Raw genomic sequence first — 17,313 nt, 5'->3', positions numbered from 1 at the left:
GGCAGGATATACCCAAGGCTTTAGTGAGGCACGGAGAAGGCTAGAGACAGGGCATACCCATGGCTTTAGGGAGCTGTCTGTGTCCATGGTGACTGACTGCACTAGCAAAGTGAAAGGAGAATGCAAAAATGGCGTTCACAAGCACCTCTGGACCCAAAGAAAATACCAACTGGTTCCAGCTACTCCGGCAAACACTTTAGAATTAGCAAATGAATCTCCTTCCCATATAATTCAAACACTTTCAAATTGCTGTCTTTACACTGGGTCCCAAGATGAGTGTGCTTGTGTGTAAGTCCCTCAAAAGGAGTATCTCAGATTCCCCTCAGCCCCTCAGGTTCACTATACACAAGTCCCTTTGGTTTCCAAATCCACCTGGGGAGCCTCATCTTTCCGGTGCAGGTTCCAAGGTTTGGCATACACTAAGTGGGTTATAAACCCATCCCTTCTCAGGTAAAGACTCCAGACCTATGAAACCCCTCCCTACTCTGACTTGCTGCACCGGGCATGAAATTCTTGGCAAAACTATGTCTCCACCTCTCCTATCCATTTCAATGTGGCCCTTATTTCCTTGTTGTAGAAGGAGCTGTTCTGCTAGTTTTCAGTTCTTTCTGAGCAGAAATTATTCCATAAGTAACAGCAGATCTAGTGTGTCTACAGAAAGAGACAGTTCAAGGTGTTCCTAAGCTGCCATCTTGAACTGCCTCCAAGTTCTCTCCTTTTAGATTCAAGTAAAACTAAATAAATAATTACTAAGACTAGCCCAAAGAATGCAATCACATTTTTGTAAAATTGTCTGTTACACAGCTTTTAGAAGCACATAGGGCAGGGCTTCCCAAATTCATGAAATGTGTAAGAATCCACTGGAGGGCTTATTAAAACAGATTGTTGGGCTCACCCAGCAGATTCTGATTTAGTAGATCTGGGATGGGGCCCAAGAATCTGCATTTTTCACAAGTTTCAGAGACTGATGCTGTCATTCAGCAAGTAGCCTTGTCACAGAAAAATCCCTGGAATAAAACTTACCTACTTGCATTTCATGGTAGTGAGATACAGTGTGATTTAATTTTCTTCTTTCCATTTTCTTAGATATCGGGTAAATTTTTTTTATAACAAATGTTCCATTTTTACTCAAACAATAAAGTCTTTATTCTAAAGAAAGTTAGAAGCTACAAACATTAACCTATTTATACCTACAATTTGTACAAAAGCCTTCTCTGAGATCATTATTTAGCTTTCCTTCTCCCTCTGAAAAGCTGAACCATGTTTTATAAAACTCACCTACTCTCAAAGGAAAGTTACAAGAGTTTCTCTCTATGAAGCAGCTACCATGAAAGAAATTGATATTTGCAATTTCAAAAAGGAGGCATATATTTTCCCATCTTACCAGATTTAATATTTAGTATCAATGTAATAGTTCAAGTCCTATCATCAGTCAAATCTACTGGAAATGTATGAAAATACACATAGTACGGTCTACTACAGGACCAAAACAGCCCAACTCAACACTAATTTGAAAACAGAAGGACAATGTTATTATGCAACAATTATAAGTACAATAACCACTGTTTACATTTGGCCCTTCAGCATACTTCAGTATCTGTTTTAAACAGTTACGACCCCTAGTAAATTATTCCTAAACAGTACTTTTATATAGTCTTTTATATAGCTTTATGGCCAAATACGATTAACTCAAATTAAAAAAAAAAAAAGGTATGGTCAGACTTATACAATGAACACAAAATGTTCTGCAAACTAGGAATAAAGGTGTTACCTAAAAGATATTTGGTAAGAAGGAAACAGAAACTGATTGTTAAAACAGTTCAACTTGGTAAAAAAAAAAAAAAACAAAAAAAAAAAAACAGTTCAACTTTGTGTAGCTTTCAAAAGAGAAATTTACATGTAATTCTACTTAGAGATAAAAGTTTCATGGATAATCATTAATTCCACACCAGGAAAAAGGTCCATTAGCCTTAATTTAACTCTGTACCTAATGACAGTATTTACAAATAAAATTATTTCAACTTCAGTAGAAAAACAAACTGCTAATAATTAACTGACAAACAATTAAGTAATGCTGAAATTAGACTCTAAAAGCTCTTAGGTATCTTTAAATGACCCTCCAAGAAAGCTGGATTAGGAAGTAATCAGGCGGCACCTGGGCGGCTCAGTGGGTTAAAGCTTCCACCTTTGGCTCAGGTCACGATCCCAGGGTCCTGGGATCCCAGAGTCCCCGCATCGGGCTCTCTGCTCAGCAGGGAGCTTGCCACCTCCTCTCTCTCTGCCTGCCTGTCTGCTTACTTGTGATCTCTGTCAGTCAGATAAATAAATAAAATCTTAAAAAATAAAAAAAAAAAAGGAAAGTAATCGGAAGTGAGATCTCTGTAGAGTATAATCAATCAAATATAAAAGTAAAGTGTAGAAGTGGAATGTCTTTATTTTTCCTAAATTTCCATACTTTTAACACCTTGTGTTCCTACCAGTAGTCTTAAATCAATCAATTGAACTTCAATCCTATTACCAAGTTAAAAGTACCATGTACTCTGATTATGATTTATCTGCAAAAGAAACATGACAATCCAGTATTTTTCCTGTCTTAAACAAAAACAAAAAATGTTTAGTTTAGAGTACAGGTTTAATGCTTACTTTACATATTTCTCAATACCTTAAAAATGTTTAAGAACTATATTCTGGTTATTAGTAATGTCATTTCTTACCAGGATCTGCTAACCCAGTTGTCTCTAATAGGATGTAATCAAATTTCCCCTTCTTCTCCATCAAATTCTCAATAGCTCTAAGACCATTGTCCCTGGAGAATACCAAAATATAAAATATAGTTGGTTATCTGAATATTTTAAAGTGATCATTATAAACATTTTAAAATATATTTAGCAACCTGAGACAAAAATACCTTCAGACATGTAAAAATTTAACTCATTCCCAAACTGCTAACACAACATCCATCAATATTTACCAATGGTGGAGAAAAATAGAGGCATATATACTGATTAGTGAAATAAATCAGATACATGAGGAGTTAATATTTTAACTTTATTAAAATTAAAAGTAGAGGAAACTTTAATAATTCTGACAAGTCAAAATCTGCTATTTTTATAGTATCACGAAAACAACTCAACAACCAAACCAATGATAAAATTTATGAATTACCGTGGTTTAATATAACATCGAAAGGGACACAATCACTACTTTTCAATTCTGTTCTGAGTAAGGGTAACAGACTTTAATTTCCCTTTACTCTTAGAACATCGACAGCCCAAGAAAATACTCACTGGATTTCATTATGCTTGTTCAAGAAAATCTGTCATGATTTTAGCTTTGTTAATATATTTGACTCAAAGTCAAATACCTAAGTTGTAAACGATGTAGAAAAAATTTAGTTCACTAGAATATACAAAGTCAACAGTACAGGTATTAATTTTCCTTATTCACTCAACAAAATATTTGAGTGAATAGGTATGTCAGGTCCTTTTCTAAGATCGATGGTCTATTAGTGAAAAAAAACAGATACTGTCGGGTCACCTGGGTGGCTCAGTTGTTGGGCATCTCCCTTAGGCTTGGGTCATGATCTCAGGGTCCTGGGATGGAGCCCCACATCAGGCTCCCTGCTCAGTGGGAAGCCTGCTTCTCTCTCTCTCCCACTCCCCATGCCTGTGGTCCCTTTCTCACTGTCTCTCTGTCAAATACATAAATAAAATCTTCTTAAAAAAACAAAAAAAAAACAAAAAAACCCCCAGATACTGTCCTTGGAAGCAATTACCACTAGTGGAACACAACGTGAGCTTTTTCACCTTTGATGGTCATTTATTTTGTTTATAGAAGGTGAATCCTTGGAAATAGGACCAATGACTCATTTAATGTAAAATAATAATTTTTACACATGAAATGTGACTTTCATGTACCACAGAAATTAATAATTAAACCCTGACATCAAAGACAATAAAAAGAAACTCAATAAAAGAACCAAAGCATTAGAGTAAACAAAAAAATAAATAGGATAGCAAGAAACACTTTAAGAAAATACATCCTAGTAAGTTACTTTCTATGTGGAAATACAATGAAGCAGACTACATTAAGTCTGTTACATTACACGAGAAAATCAAAGCTGGAAATATAATCAATAAACATTTGTAACAAACCAACAAGCACACAATAAACACATTCCTCACTTTACTGAACAGCAGAGGCAACCGTTTCTAAGTTCCAGCCATTCTTCATAGAGCTCTCCACCTTGGCTGACAGCTAAGGATTTCTCCACCGCACTTCCTGGAATAATTAACAAGAAGCACTCTTTAGATAATGTTCACTAGCAAAAGCAAAGATGAGGATATCAATAACATAGATTTCAAATCATTTGATACAAATATCTTTTATAACTTTCATTCTTTCATTGTTTGTGCAGCCTCAATGTTTTAAACTATACTACTCTAGATTATCTAGGCTTTTATTTTTTATTTATTTATTTATTTAATTTATTTTTTTAATTTACTTTATTTGACAGACACATCACAAGTAGGCAGAAAGGCAGGCAGAGAGAGAGGAGGAAGCAGGCTCCCCACTGAGCAGAGCGCCCGATGCGGGGCTCGATCCCAGGACGCTGGGATCATGACCCGAGCCGAAGGCAGAGGCCCAAACCACTGAGCCACCCAGGCGCCCCTAGGCTTTTATTTTTTAAAGAGTACTTAAGTCCCTAACAAGACAAATCCAAAATTGACTCATACCTACTTCTTTTTTGGTCCTCTCACTTGCCCACTCCTATATCCTAATAAAGCAGCTATTTCAAAAGCACTCCTTGGCCATGGCCAACCAGTATGTTTAATATATTGGTTTTTATATGCCCTTAACCCTCTTAAAAGACTGCCTTATCTATTTTTTTCTTTCCATTCTTCTTCTAAATTGTTTTTGTTTCTATTAGACAGACTACCCAATATTCCCGGTATGAGTAAAAACCCTAGTTCTTTTTGAGAAAGTTTGCTTGGCCAGGGTATCAATGTGCCCATTTAAAAATTAAAATTTTAAACTGGATTTCCTAGCAATGCTTACTTAAGAAAGAGTAATATATATGTGAAATTCTGAGATGCTTGTTACCACACAAGAATGATTTTAAATAGCTTACTTTTCCTCCAATAAAGAAATATACCAAAACCAAGGAAGAGTTCTAAATATCCAGTAAAGTGAATGGCCACAAAAGAAAATTCAGTAATTTTTTATGCATATATTTTTTGTTTATATTTTAGTTAGGCAAGGATAAAGAGCTCTGAAAGGGACTGCTACAGAATTCAAGGTATAGGGGATATGAATAAAATGCAAAGGAAAGTATTACAAATAAATGGTTTATATAAAATTATGTAAACGATCCAGAAAGAATAAAGAAAAATAGTAACAATAATAAATGTAATGATCAGTGTCCAACAGATCAGTTAATAAGCTAGAATATAAGATTTACTAGTCTTATTATAATGGCTTATTAAAATGAGAAATCAAGAGGCGCCTGGGTGGCTCAATCGCTAGAAGTCTACCCTGGGCTCAGGTCATGACCCAGGGTCCTGGGATAGAGCCCCGCATCGGGCTCCCTGCTCAGCGGGAAGCCTGCTTTTCCCTCTCCCACTCCCCCTGCTTGTGTTCCCTCTCTAGCTGTGTCTCTGTCAAATAAATAAAGTCTTTAAAAAAAAAGAGAGAAATCAAGTTTAATAGGTCTCCCTTCTTGTTCATAAAACCTAGCTCCTTTATTCATTTACAACAGAGAAAATAGTATACTTTAAGAAATAGCTCAACATAAGATGTATTTTTTTGGCTAAAAGTGAGCTATAGTTAAAATTCACACTTAAGAAGAAAAACTTCTACAAGTAATCAAAAAATTGTGTCTAATACTGCTGTATATGTATTTTTAAAAGCACAGTTCAATATTAAAATAAAAAAACAGAATTTTAAATGCATATATTTCCACAGACAACTGCAGATTTTTGAGATGGAAACCATATATTTAATTTATTTTTTAAATCTTCAGTTTTAAATGCTTTGTAAACAATAAACACCCAACAACATAAACTCATGAAAACCGGAACATTTTAAAAGAATTTTTCAAAAGTTACAAGTGAACAATACAGTCAGTATAAAAGTACATAGAAAAGCCTGAAAGAACATTCTTTCATATGTTTAGCTTTTTACTTCCGAAGTTATTTCATACAAAAATTTAATTCTGTTGTTATGAATTCTGAAGTTTTATAAAATTTTAAAAAACGATCTAATTTCAGTACCTCTAATCTGTATAAAATAAAGCTGAACAGAAATTAATTTTCCCAAAACTATCTGCATCAATGTATTCGCACTACAATACCTTGTATTTTCATTTTTAAATATGGAATATCAAAATTCACCATAAGCTATCCTATAAATTCTTACAGCATCGGATTCACTGAACTTTACTTACCTTCCCCAAATTCGTTTAAAATAACCGCTACTCTTTTACTATGTTGCTCTGTCAAAATATAGTTCAGAAGTGTTGTCTTCCCAGCACCTGTAAAACATACTTGTTTTAGGGGCGCCTGCGTAGCTCAGTCGTTAGGCGTCTGCCTTCGGCTCAGGTCATGATCCCAGGGTCGTGGGATCGAGCCCCACATCGGGCTCCCTGCTCGGTGGGAGGCCTGCTTCTCCCTCTCCCACTCCCCCTGCTTCTGTTCCCTCTCTCGCTGCGTCTCTCTCTGTCAAAAAAATAAATAAAATCTTAAAAAAAAATACTTGTTTTAAAAAACATTCAAAGGTTAATTTTAAAAGCACAGACACAAAAACAGAGTCCTGATGTTTTTAAAAACTTGTGTGCTATTTTAAAAATATTATTTAACTATGGTATAGAAGATTCTAGAAGAAAAGATTAAAGTATCCTTTGCAAACTATTAAAAAAGCTTTATGTAGACATAAAACTTTGTAAATATTTATAAATATACCTTCAACTTGGATCACAGTTTTCTTCAACCTCATACAATGAAAATATGCCTTCTATATAATTTATAATGTAATTAATAAAAAGACATCTAAATTTTCTATTAAGGAATTATTGAAATAATGGATTCCAAGGAATAAAGTACTCATGTATTTAATTTACTTTATTTAGATGTAAAGTAAATTAAATTTACTTTAAATTTAACTTTAAATTAAACTTTATTTAAATTACTAATATACCTTATTTAAAATATTTAGATACCTTCCCACGATGACAATGTTTCTTAGCCAAGAATATATGGTTTACTTCCCAAAAATTTACATATAAAGCCCTATCTTTTATTTCAATATCCATCATTAACCACACACAAATTCAAACGGACTTAGGGCTACTTTTAGTACTTAAAGTAACCTATAAGAAAATACGTGTATATATACAGCTGACCTTCAAACAACTAACTGTGTGGGTTGTAGGTCCACTTATACATGGCTTTTTTTCCGTAAATATAGTACATTACTGTATTTTCTCCCCCTTATGATTTTCTTCATAACATTTCCTTTTCTCTAGCTTACTTTATTGTTAAGAGTACAATATTTAATAGATACAACATACAAAATATGTGCTAATCAACTGTTCATATCACCAGTAAAGATTCTGGTCAACAGTAGGCTATTACCTGGGTTTTGGGGCAGTCCAAAATTACCGTGCAGGAAGTCGGCACCCCTAGCCCCCACACTGTTCAAGGGTCAACTGTATCTGACTACCTATCTATAAAACACACACAAAATGGGAGAAAGGATGTAAAAAATGTTAACAATATACAGAATTTTCAGTACTTAGAAAAATTCATAAAGCTACACTAACTTTATCCAGTAGGTGGCATGTTAAACCTAGTATGTTCAGCTCAAGTAAAAGAAAAACATTTACCTTGTGAAGAACTATACACACCAAAGTTCAAAGAAAAAAAACCCCAACAACTGTATAGCAGTGTAGTTCAGTTGTATGAGTATATCATTCATTTACTTTTCTGGTGGTGGATATTTGGGTTATCTCCAGTGTTTTATTTTCCCAAACAATGCTGCTAAGAACTTTTACATGTAAGCCTGTACACAACTTCTGAAGTACATTTAGGAGACTTTTAGCCTCTAACTAGAAGGGATTTAATGATCATTAGGGTATTAGTATCTCCACATTTTTAAGTCATATTCCTTTAAAAGCTGTTGAAGGGATTAAAAGCTTATGTTTAAAGAGCTTTAAAAACCTCAACATCACATAAGTGTGAGGTATAGAATGAAAGGGACAGAGCTTAAGGAGACAGGGCAATGAGGAAATTCTTAGAACCAGTCCAAGTGTGAGACAGAGACCCTGAACATGAGGGCGGCACAGGCAGTGGCAGTGAAAACGGAAAGGCAGAGGTGGATATAAGAGACCTTCTAATAAAATTACCAGGACTTAATAATTAACCACATTACGAAGCAGAAGATTTGAGGCACAGTTTATTCATTCAAAAGTCTACTATGGGGCAGATCTCACGCTGGGCCTTGACGGCAAGTGCACAGAACAGAGTTTTACAATGCTTAGAAAGACTAAGAAAATGAGAAATGGAAGGTAGTTCAGACGGATAAAGAGGCAATGATGTCACAGGATTACAGAGTGGACAGGAGATAGACAAGATATTAGGTAGCACCTAAAAGGGAGGTCTAGGCAGAGAAGTAACAAAAAAGAAAAGCATTCCAGGGGCTAAAATACTTGGCATTGTTTAAAAATAAAAGTACCAATGTGCCTGGACCACAGTTTGGTCGGCTAGAAAGACTGTTAAGAGCCAGATCATATAGGACCATTTGATTCACGTTTAGGAATTTGAACAGTAAATTTGACATTTACGAAGATCATTAAGGCTAAAGTACAAAGAATATATTAAAGGAAAGCATGACACGAGGCTAGTCAGAAAATTTTTAGAATATTTCACGTTGTTGGAATCAGGGGAGCAGGAGGACTGGGCGGTAAGGTGACATGAAGTTCTGGACCTGCTATGTTTGAGATGTCTGTGGGACATCAAAATAGAAACTATTTGAGTGTGAAGTTAAAAGGATGAACAGAGGTGGGAGAAAATTTAAAAAAAAAAAAAAGCCAAAGAAGTAGGCGGAAATTTCATAAGAAAAATGTGATGGAAGCTGATACAACGTTTCAAAAAAGAGAAAATGGCCAAGAATAAGTAGTGAAACTAGATCCCCTATATTCAGCAACAAGGTTGTCTGCAAAAGTCCTCATTCCTGAGCTTCAGACCATTACCTCCAATGCTCTACTGACCTCAGAATGAGAAAAATGATAAAGGCCAGAGGGGCAAGACTGAACCACTCTGTCTCAGACAAGGAATCTGCTCAACTTCTTAGTGGAGCAGCCTCCGCATAATAGTGGGGACACATCAAAAATAAATTCCTTTATAATATTAGTCCAGAAGAAAAAGGAGAATAAACTCAGTCGACAAAGCTAAAAAAAAAAAAAAACCAACAACAACATCAGAGATTTAACTCCTATTTTTGTGTAAAAGACCCTCAGGTGCACCAAGTTTGTAGCTGTCTCTGGCATCATCTAGGAATGGTATTACCGACCCCAAATCATTTCACTTTATTTACATTTCTTAACTTTCCCCCCACTTTCAATATGGTCCTGTATTTATTCTAGCCCTTCCCGTAAATTGTAAGGCTTTAGAATAATAGTCCTCAGATTTGTCCAAGCTCCTCCAGTGTAAGCCCGCAAACTGTCTTTCAGGAAATTGCACGGTTACACACCTACGAATTCAGGTGCCCGTGTGCACTCCTGAACCTCCTCGGCTTGAGAAATAGAATCTGGGAGGGTAGAGATTTTATCCTTACTTTCTCCTAGAGCGCTCAGCAAACAAACCTCAAAAAAAAAAAAAAAAGAAAGAAAGAAAGAAAGAAAAACAAAAACAAAAAAACAGAAACAAAAACTTTGCTAGGAATCCTCTCCCCGAACAGCTGGAAGAGGCTGGCCCGTGGGGAAGGGGAAGCTACCACAGAACCCCCCTTGTGGGTCGGGCACAGACAGGGCACCCTGTAAAGGTAACAGACATAAGGGTAGATGTTTCCTGCCCCACTGAGCAGGTAAGAAAACAAACTCAAACGGGTGACCGATATTACTTCCACTCTCCAGTAAGGTTCACGAGCTTCAGAAACATAGAACGACTTGTGAGAGGCCACGTGGGTAACTAGGGGGCGGGTCCAACCCTCTAGGGGCAAAGCCAAAACTAGTTTTCAAAGTGCGAGGTTAACTCTCAGTTTCCCTTGATAAATGTGCATGTAACGCAAAGGGGTCTGGGCGTCCTCGAGCCACGAGATGAAGAGCAGCCCAAACGGGCAGCGAGGGACCCAACCCCTACCTCAGAGACATGTGCTGTCGGCCAGAAGGCCCAGATGCCTGAGGTAAAGAGGCACCGGCAGCCCCCAAAATCCCAGGATACCAGCGTTCACGGCACTTTCTGACCGGGATGGTTCGTTACCTAAATACCCGGTGATAATTGTGACTGGGATCTTAGCGTCGGGACCAGACTTCTCCTCCTCGTCTCTCAGCTTCGTCTCAATGGGGACCAATTCAGGACAGTCCTCTTCCGCCAGTTCCTCTTCCTCACCCACAACACCCACAGCCGGTAACATCCCGGCCAAGTGTACAGAGTACGGCTCTAATCTGCCTCAGGAGACACAACCAAAACGCCGACGCGCAGCTGCGCACGCCGAAAGCGCCACGCCGGGCGCGTTCTTGACGTCATCACGCCGCGACATGCGGCGCCTCCCGGTCCCGCCCGGATTACCTGGGCCCCAGCGGAGAACGGCCTCGCCTCTTAGCCACGCCCCCCGAGGAGTTGACCACACCCCCGGGGCGTGTTCTCTAAACCTGAGCAGAGCTGGGAGGAGTTGTTCTGGTTCCAGCCGCGGTGCTGTCACTGTGTGCACCGACTGAGACCCGGATGGTGGGGTCCTGGAATGGGTAGCCTGATCTCAACAGTCCCCGCAGAGAACAGACTCCATCAATCTGACATTTTTTTAGTGTCATTAAAAAGCTTTTTTTAATTCATAGGGGGAAGAATGGGAAGTTGTAACACTACTATGTTAATTGTATTTTTTCTCCCTGAAGGAATAACCAGCTAAGCTTTTTTCTTTCTTTTAACTATATATTTTACATGTATATCCAAATTTTTACAATGTATATGAATTACTCTTATTTATTTTTCTTTCTCATTTATTCGGACTCAGGTAACCTGTGTTCATTTATCATATTCTTTGGTTCATGACACTCTCATCGTTAATCCATGGGAAGCCCTCCTTTATATTTATATGTTTATAATGAACTCCTTTGACCTCATCCCTAGCCCACAGACATTACCAATAAACTATACCTATCTGTGTGGAGCCAGTACCCTCTGCCTCTGCCTCTCCTCTAAGATAGTAACCATTAACCTGAATTGATTTCAGGTAACTGATCATTCGCTCCTTTCTTCTTCTTCTTCTTCTTCTTTTTTTTTTTTTAAGATTTTATTTAATTATTTGACAGACAGAGATCACACGTAGGCAGAGAGGCAGGCAGAGAGAGAGGAGGAAGCAGGCTCCCCGCTGAGCAGAGAGCCCGATGCAGGGCTGGATCCCCGGACTCCGGGACTCCGGGATCACCACCCCTGTGGAGGTGGAGGCTTTAACCCACTGAGCCACCCAGGCGCCCCCGCTCCTCTCTTTTTAGTGTTATCAAATATATATGTGAATAGACAACATGTTGTTTAATTTTGCTTGTCTTCGAACTTCATAAAAAGAGTATCACACAGTATGTAATCTCCTGGGGTTATCTACATTTTCAGCTCCTCTGTTGTATTCTGTTCTGCTATGTGACTGTTTCTTCATTGATTTCCTTTCAATTATTTCCCAGTTTTGCTCTATGGACAGCATTCAGTGACCCTTCAGCGCCGTATTACCGCCCGAGCAGAAGCTGTGACAGCCTGGACCACGTTCCCTTACACAATTCTCAGACACATTCTTGCAGATTCCCTTACGTGGCTCTGACAGAATGTTATACTAATTATCTCTTACCTCACCGAGAGCAACCTGCGCTGGAAAGGCCAGCTCAGTCAAGGTGACTGACAAATATTGCTGTAACAGTATATAGCCTTGGTCAGAGCAAAAAGAGTTTTTACACACCGCAGTGGTCAAAAGTTAAAGGCACTCCAAACGTTCATCACCCAGTGAAGGAATAAACAAAATGTGGCACATCCATACAATGAAAAATTATCTCACAACAGACAGGAATGAAGTAGCTGCTGTAACATGACTGGCCCTCAAAAGAATTAAGAAGTGAAAGGAGGCATTCACAAAACACCACACGTTGTATGATTCCATTTACGTGAAATGTAACAGAAAGTAGATCAGTTGTTACCAGAGACTGGGTGTTGAGAGGAGTGACTGATCACGTGTGCATTTTGGGGGTGATAAAAATATTCTAAAACTGATTGTGGTAATTGTAGTGCAACTGTGTGAAAATACAAAAAACCACTGAAATGTGTATTTTTTTAAAGATTTATTTATCTGAGAGAAAGAGAGCATGGGGGAGGGGCAGAGGGAGAGAATCTTCAAGCAGACTCCTTGTTGAGTGCAGATGACACCCCCCCCCCCCAGCCACGCAGGGTTCAATTTCATGGCCCATGAGATCATGACCTGAGTTGAAACCCGGAGTCAGACACTCCAGGTTTGTTTTATTTATTTGTTTGTTTGTTTGTTTGTTTATTTGACAGAGAGAGAGAGAGACAGTTAGACGGTGGGCAGTAAGAGAGGAAACACAAACAGGGGTAGTGGGAGAGGGAGAAGCGAGCTCCCCACTGAGCAGAGAGCCCGACATGGGGCTCAATCCCAGGACCCTGAGATCATGACCCGAGCTGAAGGCAGAAGCTTAACCCACTGAGCCACGCAGGTACCCTCGGAGCTGCTATTTTTTTAAATTTAATTTTATTTTTTCAGTGTTCCAAGATTCATTGTTTATGCACCACACCCAGTCAGAGCTGCTATTTTCAAAAGTGTTAAAGGTTTCGCTGTGTGTTAAAATGTGGGGGGTGCCCATGTGCATCTGCAGAGAAACACTGCCTTCAAGGTCTTCCCCCAGCCCTTTCAAGCCCTGGCCTTCTGAGCAGGTAAGTCTGAATCCATCTGCAGTGATGCCTCGGCTCAGCCACACATAGGCATGACCACAAAGATTGCTGCTTCATAAATTTCTCTTGTCTATTTTTTTTTTGTATTTTATTTATTTATTTGACAGACAGAGATCACAAGTAGGCAGAGAGGCAGGCAGAGAGAGAGGAGGAAGCAGGCTTTCTGCTGAGCAGAGAGCCTGATGCGGGGCTCAATCCCAGGACCCTGGGATCATGACCTGAGCCGAAGGCGGAGGCTTAACCCACTGAGCCACCCAGGCGCCCCTCTCTTGTCTATTTCTGTAAGACTCTTCAGCAATGTATCTATCCATGAATTCTGTGTTTTGCCATTTTCTTTTCTGACGTGTATTAACTTTTTTTCCAAAATTTAGCATCCGGGTGTCTGAAGAGGAGAGGGTTTTGATATATTCAGATAAATGGCTTGCGATCTCATCTCTCCCTACGTGTGTGACTGTTTCCACTTCTGTCTTAACATAGGATTTACCACTTTTATCCATCCTATTATGAGGAAGGTTTTGTTGTTGTTTAATCCCAAATGTCATTTAAAATAAGTAAAAAAAAAATCATAATCATATATTGCAGAATCTATTGCATTCTCTAAGGTAACTTTAAAATCCCCTCAGTTTTGCCATTTTGTTTAGTTTCCGTAGCTTTGGGGCAAAACAACCACCACAACAATAATGGTGATGTGTGGACCCCTTGCCATCTGATAGGCCTTATGTTAAGCACATCAAATGCATTATCGTATTTAACTTGGCAAGATAAATATTATTCATATGCCCATTTTATAGACAGAGAAACTAAGCCTTGAGAAGGTAAATATCTTGCTCACGGTCATACAGTTAGCAAATGGCAGCCCTGGGGCTCATTCCCGATTTACCTGACAGGATCCCATGCTCTTTTCAACCAGGGATCTTTAAACTTTTTCTGGGGCACCTGGGTGGCTCAGTTGGTTAAGTGACTGCCTTCGGCTCAGGTCACTATCCCAGAACCCCGGGATTGAGTCTCACATCGGGCTCCCAGCTCCATGAGGAGTCTGCTTCTCCCTCTGACCCTCTCCCCTGTCATTCTCTCTCTCACTCTCTATCAAATAAATAAACAAAATCTTTAAAAAAAAACTTTTTCTGTAAGGGGTCAGGTAGTAAATTTTTTATGTTTCACAGGTCAACAGCCAAATTCAAGGATATCATGTAGGTACCTACAACCTAAGAGAGAACAAATTTCTGCAAATTTTGGAATTTGGATTTGATGTGATTTTCATCTGTCATGAAATATTGTTCTTTACATTCTTAGCTCACAGGCAGTAGAGGTGATAAGCCACAGCCCACAAGCTGCAGATCTAAGCTAACATGCTCTGCCTTGTTATGCTGTATTAAATGAAATTTTGCAAAAATAGATCATCTTCGCTATTTTTTTGTTTATTTACTACTATTATTTTTTTTTCAATAGCATCCTTGCTATTTTAAGCTTAGTTTGTAAATCCTTCACCGTTGCAACAACCCCTTGCCCTCCAAGGGTTAGCACCTCAGTTACCACCATATGAATATTCAGAGGAAGGTCTGAAGCTGAGAAGCTTAAACTATTTCTTTTTTTTTTTTTAATGTTATGTTAGTCACCATACAGTCTGTCATTAGTTATTGATGTAGTGTTCCATGATTTATTGTTTGTGTATATCACCCAGCGCTCCATTCAATACATGTCCTCCTTAATACCCATCACCAGACTCACCCCAGCCCCCCAACCCCCTTCCCTCTGAGACCCTCAGTTTGTTTCCCATAGTCCATAGTCTTTCATGGTTTGTCTCCCCCTCTGATCCCCCGCTTCATTTCCCCCTTTTTTCTCTTAATGTCCTCCATGCTATTCCTTATGTTCCAAATATAAGTGAAACTGTACGATAATTGACTCTCTCTGCCTGAATTATTTCACTCAGCATAATCTCCTCTCCTCCAGTCTCACCCATGTCAATGCAGATGGGGGTTATTCGTCCTTTCTGATGGATCCTCAACTCTATGGTCAACTAATCTTTGACAAAGCAGGAAAAAATATCCCCTGGAAAAAAGACAGTCTCTTCAAGAAATGGTGCTGGGAAAATTGGACAGCTATATACAGAAGAATGAAACTTGACCATTCGCTTATACCATACACAAAGATAAACTCTAAATGAATGAAAGATCTCAATGAGGGACCGAAAGCCATCAAAATCCTAGAGGAGAACATAGGCAGTAACCTCTTTGACATCCGCCACAGCAACTTCTTTCAAGACACGTCTCCAAAGGCAAGGGAAACAAAAGCGAAAATGAACTTTTGGGACTTCATCAAGATAGAAAGCTTCTGCAGAGCAAAGGAAACAGCCAACGAAACTATTTCTCCAAGGACACTGATACCTGGTCTTCAAGGGACCCAATTTAGGCTACACCTGAGCCTTCCTAATGGGAGGAGCTTCCCTGCACTGGAGCCCAGCAGAAAAGCACTCTGGCTGTCTGGATTCCTGTAGCCCAGCTTCAAGACAACAATCTTGCCCGAAGTCCTTTGGCACAATTCCCTGCCTCCTCCGCTTTGCCTCATTTTACTCCTTTGAACACGTATGATGAGGGCTGCCAGGAGACAAAGTAAGGACTGGAGCAATATCCAAATCAGAGGAAAGCTAAAGATAATGCCGGTTTGGTTTTGCTTTTTTTTTGTTTTAGTTTGTTTTTTCTTCTCTCATTTTGCAACTTCCTACAAAGGAAAGAACATATTAGTGGCCTGCAGTGGCTACTGGTTTAGAGGAAAGGAAACTGAGGGTTTCAGAATTAACCCAGTTCCTCTTACCTAGCTGTGGTCAGTAAACAAACAACAAACAAAACATCTCTTAAACACTCGATATTTATCCATTTACTTGCTGTTTTTCACTAGGAGCCCATGACCTTAGTAGGAACATTCCTGAAAGGCTGGAAGCCAAAGGCTTTTTGTGACCACGTCCATCAGGATAGAATATCCATATTCAAATATCGTATGCCCTCTGTTATGATGTAAAACCATGGTAAGGACATGAAATAATATTCTCCGCCCCCGCCCCCCGAATGCTGATGGTGGCTGGCAGGTGAAATAGGTACATTTCAGTATTTTTGAAGAGTGTGACTTTCATTTCAAAGGCTGTAAGTCATAGTATGCTAATTCCTTGTCTCGGGCTATTAAAGCATTCTGTTAATTAGGCTTAACTTACAGTGCAGTCACTCCTAGATCAGTTTCACACCTCCCCCCCGCCACAACGGAAAACACTATTAAAAGCTTGTAAGTTGACCATTTGAGTGGTGCATTGTTGTCTCCAAAATATACTATCAGGCAAGGAGTGGACATTGAGCAAAACTAAAAAAAAAGTTGTGCAATGATTTTGTTGTAATAGTTTAGGAAACTGTCTAAATAACATCCTCTTCTCTTGTCAAGGGACATTTAAAAGTGACATTTGTGGCTTTAAGTTTTACTTTCTAACTTTTATACTTTTAGAGAAGTGGCAAAATCCACGGGCACCTACACATGATTTCTTCAATGTAAGTAAAAGACACAGAAACAAAAATAAAATGCCTTCATTCTTCCTTCTTCTTCCTAGTCCTTCAAATTCTCTCAAAGAGTGTTTAGTGGCACTTAATACAAAAATATTGTGCGATCAGGAAAACCAGGTCTTCCCAGTTTCAAGCGAGTGTCTTCTGAGTCCCGTATCTCTGTCTCTCCGTGAGCACCATGGTTTCACTAGGAAGAAAGATTCATGAATCTTTTTCAGACTGATTTACTTTCCTCTTAGGATTTTCCTGTGTCTGTTCTGGCCCGGGGTCCCAGAGTCGACTACTCCAAGTACATGGCAGCCCCTCTCCTCAAGCCACTGAGCCATTTCCATACCTACATTTCAACCACATAGTGGATCAGCATTTTCCAGGGCATTTCATACTTCTACAGTCTACCTGGATTTTAGTGACCCCTCCAAATTTATGTGTAGAATAATCTGAACTTCCCTGAATTAGGTATGTGTATTACCCAATACCCTCCCCATCCCCTGTTTTAATAATAGCAGGATCCTGATTTTTTAAAAGATTTTATTTATTTGACACAGAGAGAGAGAGAGCGTGCAAGCAGGGGGAGCAGCAGGCAGAGGGAGAAGCAGGCTCCTTGCTGAGCA

At 39.0% G+C, this 17,313-nt stretch overlaps 1 protein-coding gene across 4 annotated transcripts in view; it reads right to left on the bottom strand.

Moving 5' to 3' along the window:
- Nucleotides 1–10,743, bottom strand: part of LOC308352854 (zinc-regulated GTPase metalloprotein activator 1A) — a 54,005-nt gene extending 43,262 nt beyond the window's left edge. The window contains exons 1-4 of one of the 4 annotated variants that reach the window (XM_080819310.1): nucleotides 10,476–10,743; nucleotides 6,446–6,532; nucleotides 4,185–4,281; nucleotides 2,715–2,806 (exon numbers count right to left, since the gene is read on the bottom strand). In XM_080819310.1, the coding sequence (XP_080675436.1) occupies nucleotides 2,715–2,806; nucleotides 4,185–4,281; nucleotides 6,446–6,532; nucleotides 10,476–10,629 (430 nt within the window). In that variant the 5' untranslated portion in view covers nucleotides 10,630–10,743. The other 3 variants (XM_080819311.1, XM_080819312.1, XM_080819313.1) reach the window with 3 other exon arrangements.
- Nucleotides 10,744–17,313: the final 6,570 nt, after the last annotated feature.

The sequence above is a fragment of the Martes martes genome, assembly GCF_963455335.1.
Source record: "Martes martes genome assembly, chromosome: 12".
NCBI lineage: Eukaryota > Metazoa > Chordata > Mammalia > Carnivora > Mustelidae > Martes > Martes martes.
The sequence above is the reverse complement of the archived record's forward strand: the minus strand, read 5'-3'. Positions and strand labels throughout refer to the sequence as shown.